The sequence below is a fragment of the Dromaius novaehollandiae genome, chromosome 36, assembly GCF_036370855.1.
Source record: "Dromaius novaehollandiae isolate bDroNov1 chromosome 36, bDroNov1.hap1, whole genome shotgun sequence".
Lineage (NCBI taxonomy): Eukaryota > Metazoa > Chordata > Aves > Casuariiformes > Dromaiidae > Dromaius > Dromaius novaehollandiae.
The window spans coordinates 598,556-618,495 of NC_088135.1; the positions used below are offsets into that span (position 1 = coordinate 598,556).

The 19,940-nt window shown below is 71.2% G+C and overlaps 1 protein-coding gene across 2 annotated transcripts in view; it reads left to right on the plus strand.

Annotated features, from left to right (window-relative positions):
* RNF31 (ring finger protein 31) overlaps positions 1-19,739 on the plus strand; it is a 38,999-nt gene extending 19,260 nt beyond the window's left edge. Inside the window, exons 11-22 of one of the 2 annotated variants that reach the window (XM_064503332.1) lie at positions 949-1,131; positions 3,117-3,335; positions 5,006-5,179; positions 6,680-6,768; positions 9,544-9,633; positions 11,140-11,254; positions 12,864-12,982; positions 13,782-13,895; positions 15,561-15,618; positions 16,241-16,337; positions 17,726-17,894; positions 19,378-19,739. In XM_064503332.1, coding sequence (XP_064359402.1) covers positions 949-1,131; positions 3,117-3,335; positions 5,006-5,179; positions 6,680-6,768; positions 9,544-9,633; positions 11,140-11,254; positions 12,864-12,982; positions 13,782-13,895; positions 15,561-15,618; positions 16,241-16,337; positions 17,726-17,894; positions 19,378-19,717 — 1,767 coding nt within the window. In that variant the 3' untranslated portion in view covers positions 19,718-19,739. Of the gene's footprint in view, positions 1-948; positions 1,132-3,116; positions 3,336-5,005; positions 5,180-6,679; positions 6,779-9,543; positions 9,634-11,139; positions 11,255-12,863; positions 12,983-13,781; positions 13,896-15,560; positions 15,619-16,240; positions 16,338-17,725; positions 17,895-19,377 lie in introns of both variants that reach the window. The other variant, XM_064503333.1, reaches the window with a different exon arrangement.
* The last annotated feature ends 201 nt before the right edge of the window (positions 19,740-19,940 follow it).

Sequence of the window (19,940 nt, forward strand, 5' to 3'; positions counted from 1 at the left end):
AAGGAGGAGGCGTGGCTAAGGGCCAGGGGCGTGGTTAAGGCCAGGGGGAGGGGCTAAGGGAAAGGGGCGGGGCTAAGGCTCCCCCCCAGGGTGTCCCTGGGTCCGGCCTGGGCGGCTGCTGCTGGCGGGAGTGGGTGGGGCTTGCGGAGGGGGCGTGGCCACCGGCAGGGGGCGTGGCCAGGGGGATCCCCTTCCCTGCAGGGTGTAAACCCAGCTTGGGGGCGGGGCCACACGGAGGGGGCGTGGCCAAGGGCTCCCCCCTCCCTGCAGGGTATCACTAAGCCCGGCTGGGGGGGCGTGGCCACACAGAGAGGGGGCGTGGCCACACAAAGGGGGCGTGGCCAAGGGCTCCCCACTCCCTGCAGGCTGCCCCTAAACCCTGCTAGGAGGGGGGGGCGTGGCCACACAGAGGGGGCGTGGCCACACAGAGGGGGGCGTGGCCACAGAGATAGGGGGCGTGGCCAAGGGCTCCCCCCTCCCCGCAGGCTGCCCCTAAGCCCTGCTAGGAGGGGGGGCGTGGCCACACAGAGAAGGGGCGTGGCCACAGAGATAGGGGGCGTGGCCAAGGGCTCCCCCCTCCCCGCAGGCTGCCCCTAAGCCCTGCTAGGAGGGGGGGCGTGGCCACACAGAGAGGGGGCGTGGCCAAGGGCTCCCCCCTCCCCGCAGGCTGCCCCTAAGCCCTGCTAGGAGGGGGGGGGGTGACCACACACACAGGGGGCGTGGCCACAGCAACAGCACCACGCAAGCGGGCGTGGCTTAGTGAGTGGGCGTGGCTTGGCAGAGCGGGCGTGGCTTAAGGGAGCGGGCGTGGCTTAACGGAGTGGGCGTGGCCAGGGGGTCCCGGGGGGCAGGTCGCGCCGCTGCGTGCTGGTGCAGAGCGGCGCGCTGGTGCGCACTGGTGCGCGCTGGTGCGTACTGGTGCGTACTGGTGCGTACTGGTGCCTGCAGGTGCGGGCGCTGGGGGCGCTGGGCGGCGGGGAGCGGGCGGCGGCGGCGGCGGCGCTGGCCCCCAACGGGGGGGACGTGTGGGCGGCGCTGGGCGACCTGCAGCGCCGGCGCCTGGGGCCCTTCCAGCGGCGCCTCTGGGCCCCCCGCGAGCCCCCCCTCGCCTTCGACGGGCCCGACCCCCAGGTGCGGGGGCGCGGGGGGCACTGGGAGCACTGGGAGGGCACTGGGGGGGGGCTGGGAGGGGGCTGGGGGCACTGGGATGGGACTGGGGGGGGGCTGGGAGGGAGCTGGGGGCACTGGGATGGGACTGGGGGGGGCTGGGAGGGGGCTGGGGGCACTGGGACGGTGCTGGGGGGGACTGGGAGCACTGGGAGGGAGCTGGGGGGGCTGGGGGGGGCTGGGAGGGAGCTGGGAGGGAGCTGGGGGCACTGGGACGGGACTGGGAGCACTGGGATGGGACTGGGGGGGGCTGGGAGGGAGCTGGGGGCACTGGGATGGGACTGGGACAGCACTGGGGGGGAGCTGGGGGCACTGGGACGGTGCTGGGGGGGGCTGGGAGCACTGGGAGGGAGCTGGGAGGGAGCTGGGGGCACTGGGAACACTGGGAGTGGGAGCTGGGGGCACTGGGAGCACTGGGAGGGCGCTGGGGGGGGCTGGGGGGGAGCTGGGGGCACTGGGACGGGACTGGGGGGGGCTGGGAGGGAGCTGGGGGCACTGGGACGGGACTGGGACAGCACTGGGAGCACTGGGACGGGACTGGGGGGGGCTGGGAGGGAGCTGGGGGGCACTGGGATGGGACTGGGAGCACTGGAATGGGACTGGGACGGGACTGGGAGCACTGGGAGGGAGCTGGGGGCACTGGGACGGGACTGGGGGGGCTGGGAGGGGGCTGGGGGCACTGGGATGGGACTGGGGGGGGCTGGGAGGGGGCTGGGGGCACTGGGAGGGCGCTGGGGGGGGCTGGGAGGGAGCTGGGGGCACTGGGATGGGACTGGGGGGGGCTGGGAGGGGGCTGGGGGCACTGGGATGGGACTGGGGGGGGCTGGGGGGGCTGGGAGGGAGCTGGGGGCACTGGGAGGGAGCTGGGAGGGAGCTGGGGGGGCACTGGGAGGGAGCTGGGGGGGGCTGGGAGGGAGCTGGGGGCACTGGGAGGGAGCTGGGGGGGGCTGGGAGGGAGCTGGGGGCACTGGGAGGGAGCTGGGAGGGAGCTGGGGGGGCACTGGGAGCACTGGGACAGCGCTGGGGGGGGCTGGGAGGGAGCTGGGGGCACTGGGATGGGACTGGGGGGGGCTGGGGGCACTGGGAGGGAGCTGGGGGCACTGGGAGGGGGAGCTGGGGGCACTGGGAGGGAACTGGGGGCACTGGGACGGGACTGGGAGCACTGGGAGGGAGCTGGGGGCACTGGGAGGGAGCTGGGGGCACTGGGACGGGACTGGGAGCACTGGGAGCTGGTGGGGAGCTGGGAGGGTGCTGGGAGCACTGGAAGGGAGCTGGGGGGCACTGGGAGGGAGCTGGGGGCACTGGGACGGGACTGGGAGCACTGGGAGGGGGAACAGGGGGCACTGGGAGCACTGGGAGGGTGAATGGAGGTTACTGGGAGCACTGGAGGGGAGCTGGGAGGGAGGTGGGGGCACTGACAGGGGGGATGGGGGTTACTGGGAGCACTGGGAGGGCGCTGGGAGAGGGAATTGGGGTCACTGGGAGCGCTGGGAACATGGCTGGGGGGGTCCAGATGCCTAGTGGTCCATAGTGGTCCAAACTGGTTTATACTGGTTTATACTGGGAACACTCCGAGGGGCCACGGGGGGGCACTGGGAGCACTTGGAGGGTGCTGGGAGAGGGAATTGGGGTCACTGGGAGCGCTGGGAACATGGCTGGGGGGGGTCCAGATGCCTACTGGTCCATACTGGTCCAAACTGGTTTATACTGGTTTATACTGGTTTGTACTGGGAACGTTCCAAGGAGCCACCGGGAGCACTTGGAGGGCGCTGGGAGAGGGAAATGGGGTCACTGGGAGCGCTGGGAACATGGCTGGGGGGGTCCAGATGCTTACTGGTGCATACTGGTGCATACTGGTCCATACTGGTCCATACTGGTTTATACTGGTTTATACTGGTTTATACTGGTTTTTACTGGTTCACGCTGGTTTTTGCTGTTTCTCGCGGCAGGCGGCAGTGCGGCGGGCGCTGGCGGCGCTGGGGCTGCCCAGCTGGGGCCGGGCGGAGCTGCTGGTGGCGCTGGGCCGGGAGCTGGGGCTGCCGGGGGGCCGGGGGCCGGCGCTGGGCGACCTGGCGGAGGCCGTGCGCGCCTCCCCCGACCGGGCCTTCGTGCGGCGCCTGCTGAGCTGGGAGTGCGCCGTCTGCGGCTGGGCCCTGCCCCGGCACCAGGTACCCGCGGGGGCCCTCGTGCGACACGGGGGGGGGGCTCGTGTGACACGGGGGGGGGCTTGTGTGACACGGGGGGGGGCTTGTGTGACACCCTGGGGCGGCCGCAGGGCCGAGAAATGGGGTGGGGGGCTCTATGGGGCCCTTGGGGGGACAAGGACCCTCGTGCGACGCACCAGGACCCTCGTGCGAGGCACTAGGACCCTCGTGCGACGCACCAGGACCCTCGTGCGAGGCACTAGGACCCTCGTGTGACACCCTGGGGTGGCCGCAGGGCTAAGAAAAGGGGTGGGGGGGCTCTATAGGGTGCCTGGGGGGGACAAGGACCCTCGTGCGACGCACCAGGACCCTCGTGCGAGGCACTAGGACCCTCGTGTGACACGTGGGGACCCTCATGTGACACCCTGGGGTGGCCGCAGGGCTGAGGAACAGGGTGGGGGGGCTCTATGGGGCGCTTAGGGGGGACAAGGACCCTCGTGCGATGCACCAGGACCCTCGTGCAAGGCACTAGGACCCTCGTGTGACACCCTGGGGTGGCCGCAGGGCTAAGAAAGGGGGTGGGGGGGCTCTATAGGGTGCCTGGGGGGGACAAGGACCCTTGTGCGACGCACCAGGACCCTCGTGCGACACGTGGGAACCCTCGTGCGAGGCACTAGGACCCTCATGTGACACGGCGGAACCCTCGTGCGACACGGGGGGGGGCTCGTGCGACATCCTGGGGTCCTGGTGTGACACCCTGGGGCGGCCGCAGGGCCGAGAAATGGGGTGGGGGGCTCTATGGGGCGCTTAGGGGGGACGGGGACCCTCGTGCGACGCACCAGGACCCTCGTGCGAGGCACTAGGACCCTCGTGTGACACCCTGGGGTGGCCGCAGGGCCGTGCAAGGAGCTCGGGGGGCCCTATGGGGTGCTTGGGGGGGACGGGGACCCTCGTGCGACGCACCAGGACCCTCATGTGACACCCCGGGGTGGCCACAGGGCCGAGAAATGGGGTGGGGGGGCTCTACGGGGCGCTTAGGGGGGACGGGGACCCTCGTGCGACGCACCAGGACCCTCGTGCGAGGCACTAGGACCCTCATGTGACACGTGGGGACCCTCGTGTGACACCCTGGGGTGGCCGCAGGGCCGAGAAATGGGGTGGGGGGGCTCTATGGGGTGCTTGGGGGGGACAAGGACCCTCGTGCGACGCACCAGGACCCTCGTGCAAGGCACTAGGACCCTCACGTGACAAGTTTGGGTGGCCACAGGGCCAAGAAAAGGGGTGGGGGGGCGCTTAGGGGGGACGGGGACCCTCGTGCGACGCACCAGGACCCTCGTGTGACACGGGGGGACCCTCATGTGACACCCCGGGGTGGCCACAGGACCAAGAAACGGGGTGGGGGGGCCCTATGGGGCCCTTAGGGGGCACAAGGACCCTCATGCGACGCACCAGGACCCTCGTGCGCGGCCGATCCTCGTGCAAAGGCAGTCGCCGCCGGCGCGGGCCCCCTCCGCGGCGGGTCCTGGTGCTCGTGCGACGCCGATGCTCGTGCGAGGCAGATCCTCGTGCGAGACAGATCCTCGTGCAAGGCCGATGCTCGTGCGAGGCGGATCCTCGTGCGACGCCGATCCTCGTGCGAGACGGGTCCTCGTGCGAGACGGGTCCTCGTGCGAGCCGCGTCCCTGCGCACACAGATGCAGTCGCTGACAGCGTGCGAGTGCACCATCTGCCCCGAGTGCTTCCGGCAGCACTTCACCATCGCCGTGAAGGAGAAGCCGGTGGGCGGCCTGGTGTGCCCGGCCTGCGGGGCCCCCGACCTCGCCGACGACGCCCAGCGCCTCACCCACTTCTCCACCCTCGACATCCAGGTGCGGGAAGCCCCCCCCCGTGCTCCTCGCACGACGGCCGGGAACCCCCCCGTGCTCCTCGCACGACGGCCGGGAACCCCCCCGTGCTCCTTGCACGATGGCCGGGAACCCCCCCCCGTGCTCCTTGCACGAGGGTTGTGAACCCCCTCGTGCCCCTCGCACGACGGCCGGGAAATGCTCTTGTGCGCCTTGCACGAGGCTTGTGAACCCCCTTGTGCGTCTTGCACGAGAGCTGGGAACCCCCTTGTGCCCCTCGCACGACGGCCGGGAACCCCCCCGTGCCCCTTGCACGAGGACCGGGAAATGCTCTTGTGCCCCTTGCACGAGGCTCGTGAACCCCCTTGTGCCACTCGCACGAGGACCAGGAACCCCCTCGTGCCCCTTGCACGACGGCCGGGAACCCCCCTGTGCCACTTGCACGAGGATCACAAGCCTCCCACTCACCTTGCACGAGTCTGACCCCCCTTGTGCCACTTGCACGAGGACCGGGAACCCCCCCGTGCCCCTCGCACGAGGATTGTGACCCCCCCACTCACCTTGCACGAGTCCGACCCCCCTTGTGCCCCTTGCACGAGGCTCGTGAACCCCCTTGTGCCCCTTGCACAAGGACCACAGTCCCCCTCGTGCCCCTTGCACGAGGATCGTGACCCCCCCACTCACCTTGCACGAGTCCGACCCCCCTTGTGCCCCTCGCACGAGGACCGGGAACCTCCCCGTGCCCCTCGCACGAGGGTTGTGATCCCCCCTCGTGCCCCTTGCACGAGGACTGGGAAATGCTCTTGTGCGCCTTGCACGAGGGCTGTGAAACACTCGTGCCCCTCGCATGAGCACCACAATCCCCCTTGTGCCCCTCGCACGAGGATTGTGACCCCCCCCACTCACCTTGCACGAGTCCGACCCCCCTCGTGCCCCTCGCACGAGGATCACAAACCTCCCACTCACCTTGCACGAGTCCGACCCCCCTTGTGCCACTTGCACGAGGATTGTGACCCCCCTTGTGCCCCTCGCACGAGGCTTGGGAACCCCCTTGTGCCCCTTGCACAAGGACCACAATCCCCCTCGTGCCCCTTGCACGAGGATTGTGACCCCCCACTCACCTTGCACGAGTCCAAACCCCTTGTGCCCCTCGCACGAGGCTTGTGAACCCCTTTGTGCCCCTTGCACGAGGGCTGCGAACATCCCGTGCCCCTCGCACGAGGATTGTGAACCCCCCACTCACCTTGCACGAGTCCGACCCCCCTTGTGCCCCTCGCACGAGGACCGGGAACCCCCCACACCCCTCGCACGAGCACCACGAACCCCTTGTGCCCCTCGCACGAGGATTGTGAACCACCTTGTGCCCCTTGCACGAGGGCTGCGAACATCCCGTGCCCCTCGCACGAGGATTGTGAATCCCCCGCGCCCCTCGCACGAGGCCCCGTGTCCCCCCGCGCCCCTCGCACGAGGCTGGTGCCGCTCGCGCGACCCCCCCGTGCCGCGTTCTTCCCCCCCCCCCCCCAGCTGCGGGCCTGCCTGGACGCCGAGACCTACGCGCTCTTCTGCCAGAAGCTGACGGAGCGGGAGCTGCTGCGCGACCCCAAGTTCCTCTGGTGCATCCGCGTGCGTGGGGCGCCGTGGGGCGCCGTGGGGTGCCGTGGGGCGCCGTGGGGTGCTGTGGGGCCGGGCTGGGGCCTGAGGGGCTTAAGAACAGGAGCGCTATGGGGTGCAGATTGGGATTGGAGGAGTCACTATGGGGCTGGGGGGTGCTATGAGGCGCTATGGGGTGCCGTGGGGCGCCGTGGGGTGCTGTGGGGTGCCGTGGGGCGCTGTGGGGCCTGGGGGGCTTGAGAACAGGAGCGCTATGGGGCTGCGGGTTGGGGGGGTTGGAGGCGTCGCTATGGGGCTGTGGGGCGCTATGGGGCACTATGGGGTGCTGTGGGGCTGGGCCGGGGCCTGGGGGGCTTGAGAACAGGAGCGCTATGGGGCTGTGGGTTGGGGGTGGGGGGGTTGGAGGTGTCATTATGGGGCTGTGGGGTGCTATGGGGCACTGTGGGGTGCTGTGGGGCGCTATGGGGCGCCGTGGGGTGCTGTGGGGCGCCGTGGGGCCGGGCCAGGGCCTGGGGGGCTGGAGAACAGGAGCGCTATGGGGCTGTGGGTTGGGGGTGGGGGGGTTGGAGGTGTCATTATGGGGCTGTGGGGTGCTATGGGGCACTGTGGGGTGCTGTGGGGCGCTATGGGGTGCCGTGGGGTGCTGTGGGGCTGGGCCAGGGCCTGGGGGGCTTGAGAACAGGAGCGCTATGGGGCTGCAGGTTGGGGGTGGGGGGTTGGAGGCATCGCTATGGGGCTGTGGGGTGCTATGGGGCACTGTGGGGCGCCGTGGGGCGCTGTGGGGCGCCGTGGGGCCAGGCCGGGGCCTGGGGGGCTTGAGAACAGGAGCGCTATGGGGTGCAGGTTGGGGTTGGAGGAGTCGCTATGGGGCTGTGGGGTGCCATGGGGTGCTGTGGGGTGCCGTGGGGCGCTGTGGGGCCGGGCCGGGGCCTGGGGGGCTTGAGAACAGGAGCGCTATGGGGCTGTGGGTTGGGGGTGGGGGGGTTGGAGGCGTCGCTATGGGGCTGTGGGGCGCCATGGGGTGCTATGGGGCGCCGTGGGGCGCTATGGGGTGCTGTGGAGCGCCGTGGGGCCGGGCCGGGGCCTGAGGGGCTTAAGAACAGGAGCGCTATGGGGCTGTGGGTTGGGGTTGGGGGGGTTGGAGGTGTTGCTATGGGGCTGTGGGGCGCTATGGGGCACCGTGGGGTGCTGTGGGGCGCTGTGGGGCCAGGCCGGGGCCTGGGGGGCTTGAGAACAGGAGCGCTATGGGGCTGTGGGTTGGGGGTGGGGGGGTTGGAGGCATCGTTATGGGGCTGTGGGGTGCTATGGGGCACTATGGGGCGCCGTGGGGCACTATGGGGTGCCGTGGGGTGCCGTGGGGCGCCGTGGGGCCGGGCCGGGGCCTGGGGGGCTTGAGAACAGGAGCACTATGGGGCTGTGGGTTGGGGGTGGGGGGTTGGAGGTGTTGCTATGGGGCTGTGGGGCGCTATGGGGCACTATGGGGCGCCGTGGGGCGCTATGGGGCGCCGTGGGGTGCCGTGGGGCGCTGTGGGGCCGGGCCAGGGCCTGGGGGGCTTGAGAACAGGAGCGCTATGGGGTGCAGGTTGGGGTTGGAGGCGTTGCTATGGGGCTGTGGGGTGCTATGGGGTGCTATGGGGTGCCGTGGGGCCAGGCCGGGGCCTGGGGGGCTTGAGAACAGGAGCGCTATGGGGTGCAGGTTGGGGATGGGGGGGTTGCTATGGGGCTGGGGGGTCCCTGTGGGGCTGGGGCGGTTGCTCTGGGGAGAAGCTATGGGGCTGGGGGCTGCTATGGGGCTGGGGGTCGGGGTTGGGGGGGTTGGAGGGATCACTATGGGGCTGGGGGGGCTGCTCTGGGGAGAAGCTATGGGGCGGGGGGATCTATGGGGCTGGGGGCTGCTCTGAGACTGGGCAATGGGGAGCGCTGAGGCCGATCTATGGGGCTGGGGGGGATCTATGGGGCTGCGGGTTGGGGATGGGGGGGTTGGAGGAGTTGCTATGGGGCTGGGGGGTCCCTATGGGGCTGGGGGGGCTGCTCTGGGGAGAAGCTATGGGGCTGGAGAGGATCTATGGGGCTGGGGGGGATCTATGGGGCTGGGGGCTGCTCTGAGACTGGGCCACGGGGAGCCCCGAGGCCGATCTATGGGGCTGGGGGGGATCTATGGGGCTGGGGGCTGCTCTGAGGTTGGACAGGAGAGGTCCCTAGGGGGATCTATGGGGCTGTGAGGGATCTATGGGGCTGGGGGGGGATCTATGGGGCCGGGGGCTGCTCTGAGACTGGGCAATGGGGAGCCCCGAGGCTGATCTATGGGGCTGGGGGCAATCTATGGGGCTGCGGGTTGGGGATGGGGGGGTTGGAGGGGTTGCTATGGGGCTGGGGGTTCCCTATGGGGCTGGGGGGGCTGCTCTGGGGAGAAACTATGGGGCTGGGGGGGATCTATGGGGCTGGAAAGGATCTATGGGGCCGGGGGCTGCTCTGAGACTGGGCCACGGGGAGCCCTGAGGCCGATCTATGGGGCTGCGGGTTGGGGATGGGGGGTTGGAGGGTCCCTATGGGGCTGGGGGGGCTGCTCTGGGGAGAAGCTATGGGGCTGGAGAGGATCTATGGGGCTGGGGGCTGCTCTGAGACTGGGCCACGGGGAGCCCCGAGGCCGATCTATGGGGCTGGGGGAGGCCCGAGGGGGCCGTGCGGGGCTCCGGGGCTGGCCGTGGGGCGGGGCAGGTGTGGGGCTGGCCGTGGGGCAGCCCCCCACGCGTGTGTCCCCCCCCCCCCCCCCGCAGTGCTCGTTCGGGTTCATCTTCGAGGCGGAGCAGGGCCCGGCCCAGTGTCCCCAGTGCCACCAGCGCTGCTGCCCCCGCTGCCAGCGCCCCGTGCGTCCGGGGGGGGCTATGGGGCCGGGGGGGGCTATGGGGCAGGAGCTGGGGGGCTATGGGGCTGCTGGGGGGCGGCTGGGGGGGTTATGGGGCGGCTGGGGGGGCCTATGGGGCTGCTGAGAAGGAGTTGGGGGGCTTTGGGGGGAGCTATGGGGCTGTGGGGGGCTATGGGGCTGCTGGGGGGGGACTTGGGGGGCTATGGGGGGGCTATGGGGCTGCTGGGGGGGTTGGGGGGGACTTGGGGGGCTATGGGGGGGCTATGGGGCTGCTGGGGGGCTGGGGGGGAGCTGGGCAGGGTTTGGGGACTGCTATAGGGCTGGGGGGCAGCTGGGGGGCTGCTACAGGCCTGCTATGGGGCTGGAGAAAGCTATGGGGCTGCTATGGGGCTGGGGGGGAGCTGGGGGGGGCTGCAGGTGGACATGGGGGTCACCGTGGGTCTCCGTGGGTCTCCATAGGCCGCTGTGGGTCTCCGTGGGTCTTGGTGGGGGGCTGATGTGGGTCTCCGGGGTCTCCGTGGGTCTCTGTGGGTCTCAATGGGGGTCTGATGTGGGTCTCTGGGTTCTCCATGGGTCTCTATGGGTCACTGTGGGTCTCAGTGGGTCGCTGTGGGTCTCGGTGGGGGTCTGATGTGGGTCTCAGGGGTCTGCGTGGGTCGCTGTGGGTCACTGTGGGTCTCAATGGGGGTCTGATGTGGGTCTCTGGGTTCTCCATGGGTCTCTATGGGTCACTGTGGGTCTCAGTGGGTCGCTGTGGGTCTCGGTGGGGGTCTGATGTGGGTCTCAGGGGTCTGCGTGGGTCGCTGTGGGTCACTGTGGGTCTCAATGGGGGTCTGATGTGGGTCTGTGGGGTCTCCATGGGTCTCTATGGGTCACTGTGGGTCTCAATGGGTCGCTGTGGGTCTCTATGGGTCACTGTGGGTCTCAAAGGGTCGCTGTGGGTCTCGGTGGGGCTCTGATGTGGGTCTGTGGGGTCTCCATGGGTCTCTATGGGTCACTGTGGGTCTCAAAGGGTCGCTGTGGGTCTCGGTGGGGGTCTGATGTGGGTCTCTGGGGTCTCCGTGGGTCGCTGTGGGTCTCTGTGGGTCTCCGTGGGTCTCGATGGGGGTCTGATGTGGGTCTGTGGGGTCTCCATGGGTCTCAATGGGTCGCTGTGGGTCTCTGTGGGTCGCTGTGGGTCTTGGTGGGGGTCTGATGTGGGTCTCCAGGGTCTCCGTGGGTCGCTGTGGGTCTCGGGGGTCTCCGTGGGTCTCGATGGGGGTCTGATGTGGGTCTCTGGGGTCTCCATGGGTCTCTATGGGTCACTGTGGGTCTGAATGGGTCGCTGTGGGTCTCGATGGGGGTCTGATGTGGGTCTCCGGGGTCTCCGTGGGTCGCTGTGGGTCTCGGGGGTCTCCGTGGGTCTCCGTGGGTCTCGGGGGCGTGCGCGGCGCTGGCCGTGGGGCTGACGCGCCTCCCCTCCGCGGGCCTTGTTGCGGGCCGCGCCGTGGGTCGCGCCGTGGGGCAGTGGGAGCCGGAGCACGGCGGCCTCTCGTGCGCCGACTTCGCCGCCTGGAAGCGCCGCAGCGACCCCCAAGCGCAGCCCCACGGCCTGGCGGCCTTCCTGCGCGAGCACGGCATCGGTGAGCCGCCGTGGGGCTGCCCCATAGCGCCGGGGGGCCGGGGGGGAGGCCGGGGACCCTGCCTGCGCGAGCGCGGCGTCCGGGCGCCGTGGGGCTGCCCCATAGCGGGGCTGTGGGGGCCCTTCCTGCGCGAGCACGGCATCGGTGAGCCGCCGTGGGGCTGCCCCATAGCGCCGGGGGGCCGGGGGGGAGGCCGGGGACCCTGCCTGCGCGAGCGCGGCGTCCGGGCGCCGTGGGGCTGCCCCATAGCGGGGCTGTGGGGGGGGATGTGGGGGCCCTTCCTGCGCGAGCACGGCATCGGTGAGCCGCCGTGGGGCTGCCCCATAGCGCCGGGGGGCCGGGGGGGAGGCCGGGGACCCTCCCTGCGCGAGCGCGGCGTCCGTACGCCGTGGGGCTGCCCCATAGCGGGGCTGTGGGGGCCCTTCCTGCGCGAGCACGGCATCGGTGAGCCGCCGTGGGGCTGCCCCATAGCGCCGTGGGGCTGGGGGGGAGGCCGGGGACCCTGCCTGCGCGAGCGTGGCGTCCGGGCGCCGTGGGGCTGCCCCATAGCGGGGATGTGGGGGGGGATGTGGGGGCCCTTCCTGCGCGAGCACGGCATCGGTGAGCCGCCGTGGGGCTGCCCCATAGCGCCGTGGGGCCAGGGGGGAGGCCGGGGACCCTGCCTGCGCGAGCGCGGCGTCTGTGCGCCGTGGGGCTGCCCCATAGCGGGGCTGGGGGGGGACATAGGGGACATGGGGGGCTGCCCCACGGCGTGCAGCTGGGCCCTGGGTCTAGCTATGGGGCAGGGGAGGCTGCTGGGGGTCCCGCCATGGGGCAGGGGATCTCGCTATGGGGCAGGGGATCCTACTGTGGCTCTAGCTATGGGGCAGGGGATCCTGTTATGGGGCAGAGGGTCTCGCTGTGGGCCTAGCTATGGGGCAGGGGGTCGCGCCATGGGGCAGGTGGTCTTGCTATGGGGCAGGGGGTCTCGCTATGGGGCAGGGGATCCTACTGTGGGCCTAGCTATGGGGCAGGGGAGCTTGCCATGGGTCTAGCCATGGGGTAGGGGGTCCCGCCATGGGGCAGGGGGTCTCGCTATGGGGCAGGGGATCGTGCTGTGGGTCTAGCCATGGGGCAGGGGATCTCCCCGTGGGTCTAGCCATGGGGTAGGGGGTCCAGCCATGGGGCAGGGGATCTTGCTATGGGGCAGGCACCACAGTGTGGGTCTAGCTATGGGGCAGTGAGTCCCGCTATGGGGCAGAGGGCCCCACCATGGGGCAGGGGACCCTGCTGTGGGTCTAGTTATGGGGCAGAAGGTCTCACCGTGGGTCTAGCTATCGGACAGGGGGTCTTGCCATGGGGCAGGAGCCTCGCCGTGGGGCAGGGGGGCGTCACAGGGGGCTGGGGGTCGCACAGGGGGGTCCGACGGGGCGCGCCGTGGGTCCGGCCGTGGGTCCAGCCCCACGGCGCGCAGCGTGCCCGCAGTGCGGGGTGTGGTACGCAACCCGGGGGAGGGGGGGGGGGCTCGCTTTGGGGGCGCGCCGTGGGGCAGGGGAAGCTCGCAGGGGGCTGGGGGTCGCGCGGGGGCGCGCCGTGGGTCCGGACCCACGGCCAGCCCCACGGCGCGCAGCGTGCCCGCAGTGCGGGGTGTGGTACGCGCTGGCCCGGGGGGGCTGCATGCACTTCCAGTGCTCCCAGTGCCGCCACCACTTCTGCAGCGGCTGCTACCGGCCCTTCTACGCCAAGGACGTGAGTGGGGCGCTGTGGGGCGCTGTGGGGCGGCGCTATGGGGCGCTGTGGGGTCCCTATGGGGTGCTGTGGGGCGCTATGGGGCGCTGTGGGGTCCCTAAGGGGGTCCTGGGGTCCCTATGGGGTGCTGGGGGGTCCCTGTGTGGGGTTTGGGGATGCCTATGGGGCGCTATGGGGTCCCTGGGGGGGTTCTGGGGTCCCTATGGGGCGCTGTGGGGTCCCTGGGGGGGTCCTGGGGTCTCTATGGGGCGCTGTGGGGTGCTATGGGGCGCTATGGGGTCCCTGGGGGGGTTCTGGGGTCCCTATGGGGCGCTGTGGGGCACTATGGGGTGCTATGGGGTCCCTGGGGGGGTTCTGGGGTCCCTATGGGGCACTGTGGGGTGCTATGGGGCACTATGGGGCCCATATGTGGGGTCCTGGGGTCCCTATGGGGCACTATGGGGTGCTATGGGGTCCCTATGGGTCGCTATGGGTCCCTGTGCGGGGTCCTGGGGTTCCTATGGGGTGCTATGGGGCACGTCAGGGGGCTATGGGGCGCTATGGGGTCCCTAATGGGGGTCTTGGGGTCCCTATGGGGTGCTGTGGGGCACACGGGGGGCCGCGGGGGGCCGCCGTGGGTCCCGGCCGTGGGGCTGACGGCGCCGTGGGGCAGAGCTGCCCCGAGGGGGGCTGCCCGCTGCGGGGGTCCCGGGGGCCGGGGGGGCCCCGTGGGTGGCCGTGGGGCGCGGGGGGATGCCGTGGGGCGCCACGGGGGGACGCCGTGGGTCCCGGCCGTGGGGCTGACGGCGCCGTGGGGCAGAGCTGCCCCGAGGGGGGCTGCCCGCTGCGGGGGTCCCTGCACGGCCACCACCCCCGCGACTGCCTCTTCTACCTGCGCGACTGGGACCCCCCCCGGCTCCAGCGCCTCCTCCAGGTGCCCCACGGCGGGGGGGCGGCGATGGGGCGATGGGGGGCACCGCGGGGCGGCTATGGGGCGATGGGGGGCACCGCGGGGCAGCTATGGGGTGATATGCGGCACTGGGGGCAGCTATGGGGTGCTACAGGGCTGCTATGGGGCGATATGGGGCACCGGGGGGCAGCTATGGGGTGCTGGGAGGCTGTTATGGGCTGATATGGGGCGATGGGGGGCAGCTATGGGGTGATATGGGGCACCGCGGGGCAGCTATGGGGCGATGGGGGGCACCGGGCGGCAGCTATGGGGTGATATGGGGCACCGGGGGGCAGCTATGGGGTGCTGGGAGGCTGTTATGGGCTGATACGGGGCACCGGGGGACAGCTATGGGGTGATATGGGGCACTGGGGGGCAGCTATGGGGTGATATGGGGCACTGGGGGGCAGCTATGGGGGGCTGGGGGGCTGCTGGGGGGCGATATGGGGCAGTGTGGGGCAGCTATGGGGCAGTACAAGGCATTGGGGGGCAGCTGTGGGGTGTTATGGGGTTGCTATGGGGTGATGTGGGGCACTGGGGGGCAGCTATGGGGGGCTGTGGGGGGCTGGGGAGTGGCTATGGGGTGATGGGGGGCACCGGGGGGCGGCTATGGGGTGATATGGGGCACCGGGGGGCAGCTATGGGGGGCTGTGGGGGGCTGGGGAGTGGCTATGGGGCGATGGGGGGCACCGGGGGGCGGCTATGGGATGATATGGGGCACTGGGGGGCAGCTATGGGGTGCTATGGGGCTGCTATGGGGCGATGGGGGGCACCGCGGGGCAGCTATGGGGTGATATGGGGCACTGGGGGCAGCTATGGGGTGCTACAGGGCTGCTATGGGGCGATATGGGGCACTGGGGGGCAGCTGGGGGGGCTGGGGGGCAGCTGTGGGCTGATATGGGGCACTGGGGGGCAGCAATGGGGTGATATGGGGCACTGGGGGGCAGCTATGGGGGGCTGTGGGGCAGCTATGGGGCGATATGGGGCACCGGGGGGCCGCTATGGGGTGCTGTGGGGCATTGGGGGGCAGCCGGGGGTGATATGGGGCACTGGGGGGCAGCTATGGGGTGATATGGGGCACTGGGGGGCTGCTATGGGGTGCTATAAAGGGCTGTAGGGCAGTTATGGGGCAATATGGGGCATTGGGGGCAGCTGGGGGGCAGCTGGGGGGTGCTATGGGGCTGCTATGGGGTGATATGGGGCACTGGGAGGCAGCTATGGGGCAATATGGGGCACCAGGGGGCCGCTATGGGGCACTGGGAGGCAGCTATGGGGCGATATGGGGCACCGGGGGGCCGCTATGGGGTGCTGTGGGGCAGCTATGGGGCAATATGGGGCACTGGGGGCAGCTGGGCGGGCTGTGGGGCAGCTATGGGGTGATATGGGGCAGTATGGGGCAGTTATGGGGCAATATGGGGCTGTGGGGCAGCTATGGGGTGCTGTGGGGCAGCTGTGGGGTGTCACAGGTCGCTGTGGGGCAGATCTGGCGCTGTGGGGCAGCTCTGGGGTGCTGCAGAGGGGCTATGGGGCACGGGGGGGGGCCGTGGGGCAGCTGTGGGGCAGAGGCAGGGCCGTGGGGCAGCTATGGGGCGGCGCCGTGGGGCAGCCGTGGGGCAGCCGCGCTCACCGCGGTCCCCCCCCCCCCCCCAGGAGAACGGCGTCGCCTTCGACACGGAGCCGCCGCCCGGCGCCAGCCCCGCCCCCGGAGGTGGGACCCCCCCGCCCCCACGCGTGTCCTTAGCGTGTCCTTGGCATGTCCTTGGCGTGTGCGCGGGGGGCCGCGGGGTCCCAGGGCACCAAAAGACGCCGTTGGGGGCCGCATGGCGTGGGGGGGGGCATCGCATGTGCTTACCGTGTCCTTAGCGTGTTGTTAGCATGTTGTTAGCGTGTCCTTAGCATGTTGTTAGCATGTTCTTGGCGTGTGCGCGGGGGGCTGCGGGGTCCCGGAGCAGCAGGAGATGCCGTTGGGGGCCGCATGGCGTGGGGGGGGGGGCATCGCATGTGCTTACCGTGTCCTTAGCGTGTGCTTGGCGTGTGCTTGGCGTGTGCGCGGGGGTCCGCGGGGTCCCGGAGCAGCAGCAGACGCCAGCAAGGGCAGCACGGCGTGTGGGGGGGCATCGCATGTGCTTAGCGTGTCCTTAGCATGTGCTCGGCATGTGCTTACCGTGTCCTTAGCATGTGCTTGGCGTGTGCGTGGGGGTCCGCGGGGTCCCGGAGATGCCAGCAAGCGCAACCCGGCGTGTGGGGGGGCGTCGCGTGTGCTTGGCACGTCCTTCGCGTGTGCTTAGCGTGTCGTTAGCGTGTCGTTGGCGTGTGCTTGGCGTGCGCAGGGGGCTGCGGGGTGCTGGAGCAGAAGGAGACGGCAGCGGGGCTGCGGGACGAGCCCTGCGGGAAGGAGGCGCCGCCGGGACACGCCGGCCTCTGCCTGTGAGCGCCCGGGGGGGGCACGTGGGGGTCCCGGGGGGCACGTGGGGGTCTGGGGGGGGCACTTGGGGGTCCCGGGGGGGGATTTGGGGATCTGGGGGGGTCCCGGAGCCACTGGGGGGCCCCTGGGGGGGGTATAGCTGCTGCCTGGGTCCCTCTAGGTCCCCGTGGGTCGGTGTGGGTCCCGCTATGGGTCGCTGTGGGTCGCTATGGGTCGCTATGGGGCAGGGCCCATTACAAGGAGTCCCTGGTGCACGTGGGCGGGGGGCACGGGGGGGGGTATAGCCGCTGCCTGGGTCTCTGTGGGTCTCTCTGGGTCCCCATGGGTCTCGCTATGGGTCTCTCTGGGTCGCTATGGGTCCCTGTGGGTCCCCGTGGGTCGGTGTGGGTCACTATGGGTCGCTATGGGGCAGGGCGCACTACAAGGAGTCCCTGGTGCACGGGGGTGGGGGGCCCTGGGGGGGGGTATAGCCGCTGCCTGGGTCTCTCTGGGTCCCTGTGGGTCCCTATGGGTCGGTGTGGGTCGCTATGGGTCGCTATGGGTCTCACTATGGGGCACGCCGTGGGGCAGGGCGCACTACAAGGAGTACCTGGTGCACGGGGGGGGGGGCCCTGGGGGGCGGGTATAGCCGCTGCGTGGGTCCCCGTGGGTCTCTCTGGGTCCCTATGGGTCCCTGTGGGTCCCTATGGGTCGGTGTGGGTCCCTATGGGTCCCTATGGGTCCCGCTATGGGTCGCTATGGGGCAGGGCGCACTACAAGGAGTACCTGGTGCACGTGGGGGGGGGCCCTGGGGGGGGTATAGCCGCTGCCTGGGTCTCTCTGGGTCTCTCTGGGTCCCCGGGGGTCCCTATGGGTCGGTGTGGGTCCCTATGGGTCCCGCTATGGGTCGCTATGGGTCGCTATGGGGCAGGGCGCACTACAAGGAGTACCTGGTGCACGGGGGGGGGGGCCCTGGGGGGGGGTATAGCCGCTGCCTGGGTCCCCGTGGGTCTCTCTGGGTCCCTATGGGTCGGTGTGGGTCCCTATGGGTCTCGCTATGGGTCTCGCTATGGGGCACGCCGTGGGGCAGGGCGCACTACAAGGAGTCCCTGGTGCAGGGGGTGGGGGGCCCTGGGGGGGGTATAGCCGCTGCCTGGGTCCCCGTGGGTCTCTCTGGGTCCCCGGGGGTCGGTGTGGGTCGCTATGGGTCTCGCTATGGGTCACGCCGTGGGGCAGGGCGCACTACAAGGAGTACCTGGTGCACGGGGGGGGGGGGCCCTGGGGGGGGTATAGCCGCTGCCTGGGTCTCTCTGGGTCCCTATGGGTCCCTGTGGGTCCCTATGGGTCGGTGTGGGTCCCTATGGGTACCTATGGGTCGCTATGGGTCCCGCTATGGGTCGCTATGGGGCAGGGCGCACTACAAGGAGTACCTGGTGCGCGTCATCAACGAGCGCCGCCTCGACCCGGCGCCGCTCTACTCGCTGCCGGAGCTGCGCGCCGCCGCCGAGCGCCACCTGCCGGCGCCGCCCCCGCGCCGCCCCGCCGAGCCCGACGCCGCCTACCGCCGCCGCCTGCTCCAGGTGGGCGGGGCCTGCGCGCGGCCACGCCCCCCCTTCCCCCGCCGCGCCGCCCTGCGCGGGGGGGGCGGGGCCTGCGCTGGCCACGCCTCCCCCGCCGCGCCGCCCTGCGCGGGGGGGGCGGGGCCTGCGCTGGCCACGCCCCCCTCCCCACCCCCACCCCGCCGCAGTTTCTCCCCGCGGGGCCAGCAGAGCCGCCCCCCCCCCCCCGCTGCTTCTCCCCGCGGAGCCTGTGTGGGCGGGGCCAGCGCAAGCCACGCCCCCCTCCCTGCTGCATCTCCCTGTGGAACCCGCGTGGCTGTGGGGGGCGGGACCAGCGCAAGCCACGCCCCCTCTACTCCCCCCCCCCCGCTGCTTCTCCCTGTGGAGCCTGTGGGCGCCGGGGGCGGGGCCAACGCAAGCCACACCCCCCTGTGCCCCCCTCCCCCTGCTGCTTCTCCCTGTGGAACCCGCGTGGCTGTGGGGGGCGGGGCCAGCGCAAGCCACGCCCCCTCTCCTTCCCACCCCCCCCGCTGCTTCTCCCCGTGGAGCCTGTGGGAGCCAGGGGGCGGGGCCAACGCAAGCCACGCCCCCCTCCCTGCTGCTTCTCCCTGTGGAACCCGCGTGGCTGTAGGGGGCGGGGCCAGCGCAAGCCACGCCCCCTCTACTTCCCCCCCCCCCGGCTGCTTGTCCCCGTAGAGCCTGTGGGAGCCAGGGGGCGGGGCCAACGCAAGCCACGCCCCCCTGTGCCCCCCTCCCCCTGCTGCTTCTCCCTGTGGAACCCGTGTGGCTGTGGGGGGCGGGGCCAACGCAAGCCACGCCCCCTCTCCTTTCCCCCCCCACTGCTTCTCCCTGTGAAGCCTGTGGAAGCCAGGGGGCGGGGCCAACGCAAGCCACACCCCCCTCCCTGCTGCGTCTCCCTGTGGAACCCGCGTGGCTGTGGGGGGCGGGGCCAGCACAAGCCACGCCCCCTCTACTTCCCCCTCCCGGCTGCTTGTCCCCGTAGAGCCTGTGGGAGCCAGGGGGCGGGGCCAACGCAAGCCACGCCCCCCCCTGCTGCTTCTCCCGGTGGAACCTGCGTGGCTGTAGGGGGCGGGGCCAGCACAAGCCACGCCCCCTCTACGCCCCCCCCGCTGCTTCTCCCTGTGGAGCCTGTGGGAGCCAGGGGGCGGGGCCAACGCAAGCCACGCCCCCATCTCATCCCTGCCACTTCTGCCCGTGGAGGTGGGGCCAGCGCAAGCCACGCCCCCCTCTGCCCCCCTCCCCGCTGCTTCTCCCTGTGGAACCTGCGTGGCTGTGGGGGGGGCGGAGCCAGCGCAGGCCACGCCCCCCCGTCCCACTCACTTTTGTCTGTGTGGCTGTGGGGGGCGGGGCTAGCGGAAGCCACGCCCCCCTGCTCCCCTCCCTGCCACATCTCCCCATGGAGCCTGTGAAGCTGCCGGGGGGGGGCGGGGCCAGCGCAAGCCACGCCCCCCTCACCGCCGCTTCTCCCCCTCCCCCCCCGCAGTGCCTGGCCGAGGAGGCGCCGCTGGGTCCTGCCGCCCCGCTGCCGCGCCGCCCGCAGTGACAACATGGCCGCCATTGCCACGGGGGGGGGGGGGGGGGCTGTGTGTCCCCCCCCCATGTTTTCGGAGCTCCCCCCTCGCTCTTTCCCCCCCCCCATTCGGGATCTCCCCCATTTCGGGGCCTCCATTTTGGGGTCTCCATTTCGGGATCTCCATTTTGGGGTGTTTCCCACCCCCCCGCCGCCATTTTGGGGAGCCCGGCTGCTTTCCCGCCTCCCTTCGGGGTTTTTCTCCCCCCCCCCCGCCCGCCCCTTCACTTCCGGTTTGGTTCCTGCTCAATAAAAGCCGCTCTGGGCTCCGCCTCCCCCAGCGTCTCTATGGTTTGGTGCTCCGGGGGGGGGGCGTGGCTTGAGGGGGGAGTGGCTTAGCGGAAGGGGCGTGGCTTAGGGAGGGAGGTGGTGTGGTGTAGAGGGAGGGCGGTTTAGGAGGAAGGGGGCGTGGTTTAGGGGCAGGGGGCGTGGCCTGGGAGGGAGGCAGTGGCGTCTTGGGGCGGGGGCGTGGCTTG